The sequence below is a fragment of the Vigna unguiculata genome, chromosome 8 (assembly GCF_004118075.2).
Source record: "Vigna unguiculata cultivar IT97K-499-35 chromosome 8, ASM411807v1, whole genome shotgun sequence".
Taxonomy (NCBI): domain Eukaryota; kingdom Viridiplantae; phylum Streptophyta; class Magnoliopsida; order Fabales; family Fabaceae; genus Vigna; species Vigna unguiculata.
The window spans coordinates 10802093-10813504 of NC_040286.1; the positions used below are offsets into that span (position 1 = coordinate 10802093).

Genomic DNA, 11412 nt, shown 5'->3' on the forward strand with positions numbered 1-11412 from the left:
GATATCTTTTATTTTTATATTTAAATAATTTAATTTCTATTACATTAATTTATATATAATTATATAATTAATATATTTTATAATATATATGTGTCTCGTATTTTAAAGAGGATAATGTTGATAATGTACGAACAGTCAAAGAAACTTTATTGAATGATAATTGGTGGATGAAGGTTGACTATATACTTGCTTTTACTGTCCCTATTTATGATGTTCTTAAAAAACAGATACGGATATGACTACTCTTCATTTAGTGTATGAGATGTGGGATTCAATGATTGAAGATGTGAGGAAGATTATATACCAACATGAAGGAAAGGAAAGGCACAAGTTGAACATTCATCTATTTTTGAGGCAGTAAACTCAGTATTAATTGATCGTTGGACTAAAAGTATATATATATATATATCGTCGTATCCGTGTCCTACACTTTTTCAATTAGACGTTTCCTCGTGTCCGTGTCGTGTCCATATCCGTGTCCGTGTCTGAGCTTCATAGGCCAAAAGTCCTAAGGTGTGACACGCTCGGTTTCACACCTTTCCAAGCCTTCTCAGGTGTCAATTCCTGCAAACGCTTAGTGGGACACTTGTTCAACACATATGAAGTAGTGCTTACTACTTCTCCCCAAAGGAATTGAGGTAACTTCTTCCCATGTAACATGCACCTTACCATGTTCATCAAGCTCCTATTCTTCCTTTCGGCACAACCATTATGTTTTGGCGTATAAGGGGGATTGACTTCGTGCACCAAATCTTCTTCTTCACAGAAATCCATGAATTCATTGGAGGTATATTCTCCACCTCCATTCGTTTGTAACACCTTCACAGTCATCCCACTTTGCTTCTCTTCCATTTTCTTGAATCTTCTTAATGCATCAAACACTTTACTCTTCTATTTAACAAGATACACCCATGTCTTTCTTGTAGCATCATCAATAAAAGTACAAAAGTACTTGTTACCTCCAGGTGTTTCGACTTGTATGGGACCACAAACGTTAGAATAAACCAGCCCCAATTTCTTGGTGGTCTTCATGGGTAACCCTTTGTTGAAACTTCTACGAGTTTGTTTGCACTGCACACAATCTCTACACACCTCTTCTGGAACACTGATCTTGGGTAGACCATAAACAATTTGTTTGCTTTCTAACTGATGCAAATATCTAAAATTAAGATGGCAAAATCTTTGATGCCACAACCATTTCGCCTTAGCTTCTGTGGTAGAGAAACACTAATGTAAGTCTTCATCCCAATCTGAAAAGTCTGATTCTAGGACAGCTTGGCTTGAATTACTGTTCTTTTGTACTGATCGAACACATTCAAGCAATTGTCCTCCATCTTCATTGACAACCCTTTTTCAAGAAGTTGCCCAAGACTCATCAAATTTGTCTTCAAGCTTGGCACATATAACACATTTTCTACTATAATCTCCCTTCCATCAAGATCCCTCAAAACAACCTTTCCCACTCCTTCTGCTGTTAGGCTGCTATTATCAACAAACCTGATCCTCCCAGGTGAGGGTGGTTCTTGAATCTTCACAAACCAGTCCTTCCTCCCGGTCATATGAGTTTAGCAACCCGAATCCATATACCATAAAGACTCATTGTTACTCACTATCTCTGTTTGTGCCATCAGTGTCACTACTTCAGACGAACAACTCTTCTTCTTTAGCAAGATGCACCTGACTCTTATTGCCTTTCACTCCATCATCGTTGCGACATTCACGGGCAAAGTGTCCCATCTATTGAAACTTATAACACCGCACATTCTTCTTGTCAAACTTCCATTCCTTCTCATCATCGCTAGAGGATTTTTCCTTCTGATTGCCCTCTCTTGAATCAACTACTGACTTCCATTTCATCTTATTAGCCTCCATCTTTCTGCCAGTCTTCTGACCATCCTTTTTTACTCCTTTCTTTATAGCTAGTTCTTGCTTGAAGAGCTAGTTCTTGAATCTTTTTTCGCTCATTGATTCTACACTCGTGAGCTTCCAATAAATGCTACAAATCTTCTAAGTCCATTGAGTCAAGATCACGCGTTTCTTCAATGGTCACCACCAGATGATCAAATCGTTGAGGAAGCGTCCTCAAGATCTTGTCGACCACAGATTGATCTGTGATGCTCTCTTTACATGCCCTCATGGCATTAACCAACTCCTGAATCTTGTCAAAATATTCTACAATGGTCTCATTCTCTTCCATCGGAAGAAGCTCAAACTTTCTTCTTATCGTGTGTAGTTTCGCCTTTTTGTTCTTGTCATAATCTCCATACATTTGGACAAGAATCTCCCATGCCTCTTTAGCAGTCTTTGCCTTCGAGATCTTGTTAAAGATTCTAGAACTTACACACTTATACAACAAAAACTTGGCCTTATCATCAAGTTTCTGGCAATTCTTGAAAGCCTTCTTCTCCTCATCACTAGCCTTTCGCCCTGGATCTTCAATACCAACCAGAATCCCCTCTGACACATCCTGATACCCAAAGATTGGCCTTATCTTGATTCTCCAATCATCAAACAGTGTCTCGTCAAACACAGGTAGTGCCCCTTGGATGATGCTTCCATTACCAGCCATCTTTCTTTGTTTGCTGAATGAATCTTGCAGATCACACACTGTTCTTGATTCCAATAAACTCGATCTTGGACTATCAAGATAGCTCCCATTCACTACACAGGCCACTCATTCAAACCTTACTCTCAATACCATATTAAAACACAAGTCAGAGAATGGAACAAAAGCATATATCTGAGTAAACTATGATAAAAGCACACTTTTATTCAAGCAACATTATCCCTTATATAGGTAAGCCAATGTAACAGTACACACGGTTACAAATAGAAAATAGTTTTTAACAAAACAATTAACTAATTCTGACTTAATTTCCTACACCAAATAGATCACATGGAAGTCAATAAACAGATTTTGAACTACGTAGTGTCATTGGGCACAACCACCTTGGTGTTGAACGCTAGATGATATAAAATTTGGTGAGCATTACAATCTTGAACATTTGGTGCGGCTCACGTACAAATGGGAGCCAACAAAATTAAAATCTATAGAGCTTATGTATTGAGTTTTTGTTGGGCAAGTAGAGTTGTAGTGAATGGACATTGCGTGAGTTGGAAGTCTCATTGGGCACAAACAAGGGATTTTAAAAATGAAAATGCATTTTTTTTTCAGGGAATATGATAAGAGACATGAAATTTAGTAAAGAATTATCTAATTAAGAATATTATAAACATATTCCATAAAATGTATTCATTAAAAAAAGAGTATATTATTCAAATTTGGCCTAAGAATATAGGGCTCTAAACGATTTTCTTTGATTTGTTTTTCCCTTGAATCTTGGACAAGATAAACCAAACTTTGGGTTGAGGTTTCCCCTATAAATAGGCGAGTTGAAGGTACTGATGGGACATTCAAATCAAGCAATGCAATGGTCTAGTAGAAGCATGAGTAATTTTGAAGGAAAACAAAGGAGGAATGTGAGAGTGAAGTTTGAAGAGTTTAATTGAAACATTGGGTGTCCAAGTAAAGGTAAAAAATTAGTCTTTCTTTCATTTGTTGATAGGTAATTTGTGTTCATGTACTGTGATGTGGCAACACGCATGCTATATAACAGGTTTTATCCATGGTTTATGTGTTGAACTGCATTCATGATATTGCTATATGTTATTTAATGTCTTAACTGTGTGGTTTTAGTTCTGATAAGTTAAATTTTTACTGTGAAAGGTACTTCAGAGTTGGATTGTTGGTGGGATAATGGCATGATAGAGTATGGCACGTTAAGAAGGGGAGTTTTTGTGATTGATAAATGTGTTTATATGCACTGAGTGTGTAAGTTTGTGCTAAACCTAATTTAAATGAATTGTATTCTTATTTATGTTCACTAGTGTTTATGTGTTATAAATCGTTGTTGTTAAATATGGTTTTATGTGTATGTGAGGTAAGGTTATATGAATGACATGTTATGTGTCTCAACAAAAGGAGGGCTTTGTGTAAGCAACCTTGTGTGGGCAGTGATACCTTGTGGACTCTGTAAGTTTCCGTATGAGCAAGGGTGGAGTTTGTAAGTTTTTGTGTGAACATGAATTTTAGCTTTATTTGAGTGAATGGTTGGTAAGCTCTGCGTGAGTGCCATAGTTGGTAATCTTGTGTGGGTTGAGATATCTTTTAAGGTTTATGAAAAAACATGTTTGAAAGCCCTGTGTGAGTGAAGCACTGGATAACTCTGAGTGGATGAAAGGCTGAAAACTCTGAGTGTAACAATTGGCAGTTTCATATGAGCAAGATATTTGGTAGCTCTATATGAGCTCATAGTGGTTCTGTGTGAACCTATGACTCTATGCAAGTCTTTGTGTGAACATGAATTTTAGCTTTGTGTGAGTGAGTGGTTGGTAAGCTCTGTGTGAGTGTCATAGTCGGTAACCTTGTGTAGGTTGAGATATCTTTTAAGCTTTGTGAAAAAACATGTTTGGAAGCTTTATGTGAACGAAATAGTGGATAACTCCGAGTAGACGAAAGGCTGAAAACTATATGAGTGTAACAATTGACAATTTCATATGAGCAATTGATAGGTCTATGTGAGCTCATAGTGGTTCTATGTAAACCTATGATTCTATGTAGTATGAGACCTTAGGTTGAGACAATGTTCGCTAATGTATACGTATTACTGTGTGTATTGGAAACTTAGTAAATTATGTGGATAAATTGTGATAATAAAGTACTTGTAGTTTCAAATTGTACTTTATATATTTTTATATTAGCTTACTCTTTTGTTTGTTGTATTTGTGTTTGACTGTGATGGTTGTGATTTTTCACAAGAGCATATGATAGTATAGGTCGAGAAGACGCACAATATTGAGGATTGTTATGTGAGCAGTTCTTAGGAGAGAAGTTTTCCTTAGTTGTTTTAAGTATTTTTCAGAAAAAAAAAAGTTTTTCTCATCCGTAAACATTTCTTTAAAATATTAGTTTTATATTTTTGAACAATGTATTTCTCATATTTCTTGGTGAATGAATTCATTGTTTTTATGTTTAAAGTATTTAACAATATGAATTTTAGTATCATCCTAGAAGTGTTACACCGATCTTTAATCATGAATCAAGTATCTCTTTCTTTATATCTATAAGTTCCTCCCACATTAGTTAAATTTGAGAACTAAATTTTGGTTGTTAACATAATGATAATGTTGACGAGATACTAAAAATTTAAGGTGAATTCAAAGTTTTATATTAAATAAAAATTAGTAAGAAGAACAAATTATAGATAAAAAGTTACACAAATATATTATCTTGAAATTTTAGATTAAATATAATATATTGATTTCTTATGAGTTTATTCCTAGCTCATTAATACTAAAATATATGGACTTTGGATCACATCAAATTGTTATATTTGAAATTATTCTAACCAAGTTTGATTTACTGTTTTCTCTTAAAAAGTATAACAGTTATTTGAACAATTGTGAAATAAAAATGATTTCGATAGCCACTTGATGATGTGAGAACAATCACACCATTTACTAGGGCTCAACATATGCTATCCTCAAGGGCAATGCTTCTTGCACCTCCATGATTTCAATTTGCACCTCCAAATGGATGATGAAATGTCCACTTTATTCTTAATGAAAAAAATAATATAGCCAAATTCTTTCATCTCCCCTAACTTCATCTTCTTCTTTCCCAGCTGTTGCGCAAACAAAAATCGTGACGAACTAAGAGTAACTTTAACAGGGTATCTAAAGTTGTAGACATCCTTAAAAAATAGTTCAGATTCTCTTGTTTCATTTGTATGCTGTAATCTTGTTAAATTACAAAAATTTTGCCAACAAGAAATCATGTGAATTCAAGCCTGAGCATTATGTGTGATATTACCCCCATTTACCTTCATCCATACATGCAGTATGACACATGAAAGTTTGTATCAGCATAAGTTGCAAGTTAGTAGTATACATGAGTTTGAACCAAACATAAACATATAGATACAGACTAAACAAACAAACAAATACTACATCAACACTACAATGAGTCTCAAGCAACAAAGAATTTATGTGGGTCACTTCCATGCTGAAGTAACAATCAAGTTTTTGTCTTCCCACCCAAAATGAAGTGCTCCCATTTCCTCCTTTATCTTGAACCTGTCACAGTACTGCTTAATAATGAGTTTCCTAATTGCTTCTCTAACATTTGTGCTGATTGGAGATGGAGTGAAGCCAGCCATGGTCAACCTTGCCCTCCATTTTCCGGCGACTTCGTACCGTTCTATCCGATCCTCGCCCTCGCAAGCCACAATGTTGACAATGTCCTTTGCCAAGCACTGCCTTTCAACATTCATCCTGTCCTGGCTCTCCCTAGGTAGAGTTGCATCAAGAGTGTCAAACACAGCAGAGTAGTAATTGTATGCTTCAACAAATCTTTGGAGAAAAGGGGAGGTGTTGGTGTTCATGTCCTGCTCCACAATTGTCACAAGTTTTGGATTCAAGCACTTCACCATGCGAAGAAGTTGGTCTCTCTCGTTCACTGTGGATACAGTTTCATCACGCATGTGATGAAGCTGGAATGCAAAGTTCACCACAAGTGCTTCCCCCGGACGACAATTGAGCATTGATGGTGAGACAATTGAGGTCTTTGAAGCCACTGCTCGAAACTCAAATGGCAATCCAAGTTCCTCTGCCAGCTTTTCAAGCCTTTTTCCTATGATGTTCATGCCGCCAACGGAGCGCTGCACAGTCTCAGGATCATCCACCCCGGTTAATCTCACATGAGGTCGCCTACCTGGCATTGCAGCAAGTGCTTGTATTAGAGTTATGTACTGAGTTCCTTGGCTGATGTCAAAGTCTATTATGTGAACCTTCTTTTCATCTCTGACGGCCTCAACTATCGCACCATTTGCAGCGATGAATCCGAATTTAAAACACGGGCAGATCTCAAATAGTATCTGCATAGCTGCCAGACGATCCGAAGAAGGAGGTTCTTTGCATCTCAATGCTTGATAGATGCATTTTCCGGATGAAGCAACGCGAGCTGCAAGCCCTTCCACCATGTAGGCTGCAATTCTTTGAGAAGGTTCCCCTTGAATCGAGACCATTTGCCTGAGATTGTTTATCATAGATGTGGCTTGCTCTTCATTTCCTTCTGAAAGCGCTCTAGCACATTCATAGAGTAATTGTTTGGGAGTCTGGGGTGAGTTCTGTGAAGTTTCTTTGGTGGTGCTACTTATGCTGCTAATATTGGAAGAATCTGAGGATGAGGACTCCTTGGGTGAGTCATGAAGTAGCATATCTTGAAGCGGATTGGCCCACTCGGCCATGTCAGGATCAATGTCCATGCTTTGGACAGTCTCAAATATGTCTTCCTCCTCCTCTTCTTCATCAGAAAACAAAGCCCTCTCCAATTCTTGTAGTTTTAATCTCATTTCACCATCAAAGTCAAGGCCATCAGGGCTCCTATTTTCCACAAAATCTGATTCAAAACTGGACTGATAGACATTGTTGTGACGCCTTGTAGACAGAATACGACTGTCAAATGGGTTATTAACAATCACAGAAGCTCCTGAACTAGCTCTAAGAAGGTAAGAAGAGGCACCATCAGGGTGAACTGAGTTTCCTGATATGCTGGAACTAGACGGTTCTATCAGTTCTTCTGATGGTGAATCACGGAAATACTTTTCATAACTCTCACTGGAGTAAGAATCTGTGATATACATGTTTCTGTGCTTATCTGGAACAAAATTGTGGGAGGACAGATCAGGTGTAACATCAGTTCCCTTTAGTGTGTAGAGCTTGGCATTCCTATATGATGCATCAGCCAACTCTGTAGACATAACCAATGACATAGTTCTCCTTTTATTCACTCAGCTCATACAAAATTTCAGTCTGCAACCAAAACATCACACAGATTAGTCAGGAAGATGCTATAAAATCAGCCATCAATTAAAACTAATAGGCTTTAGTTTTTCCTCCCTTTCCTACCTTGAGAAATAGTAAAACGAATGCTCACTGATGAAATCTTATTGAACCTTCTAGGATGTGTCTTCCCTGAGATTGGTTAAACAAGAACATTAGAAAACATTTTTCTTTAGAACACATAACCGATCTATAAACATATGAAGCAACTTATTAACAAAATTTAGTTATTGGCTTTGATCACATAAATTTATATGGCAGATAAAGCTTCACCCAGCATAGCAAAGAATTTCGTTCTTAAAATAGTGGTTTCACACAACATTTGGGAAAGCAACAACAATAACAACAACAAAAACCTTATCCTGCTAGATGAGGTCGACTACATGAATCACTCGATGCTATTCAGGTTGTTGAAAGACAAAATCTTGAGATTCATCAAGCAACACACAGTATTTGGAAGAGAAAAATAGATTTAGTTTACACCCATGTGTACAATCTGGTGAAATGACTGCAGATGTTAACTGGATTAAATCCAAACAACATAACCAAACGCATTCTTGAAATCAAATGAAAATACCCAGGAAACAAAAACTTTTGTATTAATCGATGGCTATTCAGACATTAATCTTATCTGACACAAAAAAAAAAAGGACTCCTACAGAAATTGACAACAAATTTTACATTTTAAAAATAACTAGAAAGCACAAGAAACGAGTATCTTGGTTGGAACAAAACTTTTGATTCAAAAAGTAAAAGACTTCCAAGAACACTTAGTCAACCGACCACTGTGTTTTTTATATGAGAAACTAAGGGGTTAACAAAACTCCCTTCCAAAATCCACCTTTGTTGCAAATGCAGAAACCAAAAAAAAAAAAAAGATGAAGGAGAGAAACAACTGGAGAACCAACCCATGATAGGAAAAGCTATATACTCCCTAGAAAAAACACTGAATTCAGAAACTAGAAAGCAAGGGCATTTTTTCTCCACTCTTGCTTTAATTCAACTTGCAATTAAACACAAGACTTGCAACCAATACCTCTTATTAGGAGCCACCCAGTTTACAAAAACTGAACCACAAAATCAATATTCTAGAGGTAGAAATCAAAGAAAGGATAAAGGGTACCTGGTGCAACTTCAGGCAGATGAGGATGATGATGATGATGACGATGATGCTCTTGGAGACAGAGACAGAAACTGGGGTAAGGCTTTTGACCAAGAAGCAGAGAAATTGAATATAGGCAACCCAAAGGGGCAAGCAAGACAACCTCTTGATGTCTCCTTAGTATATTAAAAAAAAAAATGTTTCCTTAGGAAGGTCAGATTGGTGGAATAGCAACAAAACAGATAAACAAAAGATGTATTGACAAGGTACTTGAGGATTGATTTGCACAACCAATAAAATCTAATAATAATAAATATAGATGTGGACAAAGGAAGAAAAAGATAACAAGACTTTTAAGCTTAAAGGTTCCAACGAATTAAGAATTGTGGTTAAGTTAGGAGCAATTGAGCAACCGTAGTAAGAAAATAATATGAATTTATGAACATATGGTATAGTCTAAAGATACCCATTTGTTTATTCATCTATATATGATAATCATGACGACAATTTTAGCTTCTGGAACCGAGTGAAAGTGGTATGCAAGTGGAAAATCAAATACAAACCCACCTAGAATTAACGAAACTTCTTGGAATTCACTGCAACTTGTCTGTCTATCTCAGCCGAAGACATTGGCCACACGAAACTATGATCAGACAATGACAAAGGTACCCATCATGGACGGTCCAAGCTGCAAAGAATGTCCACCGTAGGATTCACATATATCAGCAACCATTTTAGTGGCAATAGTGTCTTTTCACTCTTCCCTCAACTTCAGCCCTAATGTGAAACTGATGATGTACACACAAACTTATTTATATTAAATTATTGATTGAAAGGGTTGAATGATTCTACTACCTTGGCTCTGAAAGAGGGTGAGAATCCACGTCTTTTCAAAAAAAAAAATTGTTCTTTTGGGATTTGGAAATTTGAGTAAAATTATCTTTAAAATGTGTAAAAGTACAACATTTTATAACATAAATATACAAAAACATTCTAAGATTTTATAGTACTTAATTCCTATTTGGAAAAAAAAGGACCTTTTGAAATAGACGCGTTGCCAAATGAGTATTCATGCGTTTATACCCAATCCATTTTTTTGGTGAATTACCTTATCTATTATTTATGTTTTGGATAAATGTAACATCTTAAAGTATGTTTTATTTGATAAATCAGTAAATATCATTTTAATTTTAAATTTAAGTATAAAAACTTGACACAAGGATTAAATTAAATTTATAAATTCCATCTCAAGTAAAAGTAATTTTAAGTCTCAAATATTTAATTATGAAATAAAATTATCTAATTGCATATTACTTGTACCTCAGTGAGGATTTGAGTATGGGTTTAAGGATAGATACCAACTTTTACATACAATCATTTGAGGAGATCAAATAAAATTTTAATTATTATTTTTACTTTTTATGTAACATGAAGTTAATCTTGTTCACATATGAATTGATTCATTATGAGTTAGAAATAAAAACAAGTTAATTTAACTCTATTTTTTTTAAACTAAAAGTTTTGTAATAAACATAATCTATTTCGGATTGGCTGTTTAACCTAGTTTACTTAAGTACAGTTTTATTTTATTTATGTATTTTTTTTTCATATTTATTGTATATAATTAAAGTAAATTGACTTGATGAGGTATAATAATAAGGTGTTAACTTATTTCATCAAGCATTAAAGCATTAACTACAATCATGAAGTAATATAATATTAAGTCAAAATTAAAGTAACAAAATATATATATATATATATAAACAAATAAATTAAACATCTAAATTATTTAAATATTTTGAACATTTTACTTTTGAAAGAGACCAAAATGTCAAATTACATAATTAAAAGTAATAGATAAATATAATTATAAAGAAAAATGACAATGAAGTGTTAATCGTGAATTATGGATCAACTCTCTTCCAACTCAACTTAAATGGATTTAACTTACAAGTTAAATGAATAAGTTTTGTTTGGTCCATAAATAAAAAACTATATTTTTCTAAACTCAACCTTCCTCAAACAAGTATGTGAGGAGTCCTTGCGCATCCCCTCCCATATTTTTTTCACTATATATAACTTAATATATAAATAAATTTTATTTCATTTTAGTATATTTTATATAAATGACATCCCGAAAATTACAATTTAGCACTTTAAAGTTATTTCTTAAAGACCCTCCGCTAATGGTGAATTAGGTTAGCTCACTAGTTCAAATCCATTTGACACTCCTAGTTTTATATGCAAATTATAAAGCATGTACCTATCCAAAATTTATAATAAAACAAAACTCAAATGAAACAAAATATTTTATTATACCTATAGAGTGAAACGACCAAAGAAATATAATTTTTTTTTTTGCATATATCAACAGGACCGATATTGACATCACAACAACATCAAAGACT

The 11412-nt window shown here is 34.9% G+C and overlaps 1 protein-coding gene and 1 long non-coding RNA gene across 3 annotated transcripts; one reads left to right on the forward strand and one right to left on the reverse strand.

Annotated features, from left to right (window-relative positions):
* Positions 1-677: 677 nt before the first annotated feature.
* LOC114193142 lies at positions 678-4235 on the forward strand. The gene is made up of 3 exons (XR_003606229.1): positions 678-787; positions 3350-3532; positions 3728-4235. It is a non-coding gene; the product is annotated as an uncharacterized LOC114193142 (long non-coding RNA).
* A 1598-nt stretch (positions 4236-5833) lies between these two features.
* LOC114193833 (scarecrow-like protein 1) lies at positions 5834-9491 on the reverse strand. 2 transcript variants are annotated; one of them, XM_028083778.1, is made up of 3 exons: positions 9026-9491; positions 7969-8034; positions 5834-7872 (listed from the first exon to the last, which is right to left on the reverse strand). In XM_028083778.1, exon 3 carries the CDS (start codon positions 7830-7832, stop codon positions 6054-6056), a length of 1779 nt encoding a protein of 592 aa, XP_027939579.1. In that variant the 5' UTR covers positions 7833-7872; positions 7969-8034; positions 9026-9491; the 3' UTR covers positions 5834-6053. The 2 variants fall into 2 exon arrangements, with proteins under 2 accessions (XP_027939579.1, XP_027939581.1); XM_028083780.1 differs by lacking the exon at positions 9026-9491 and adding an exon at positions 8939-9021.
* Positions 9492-11412: the final 1921 nt, after the last annotated feature.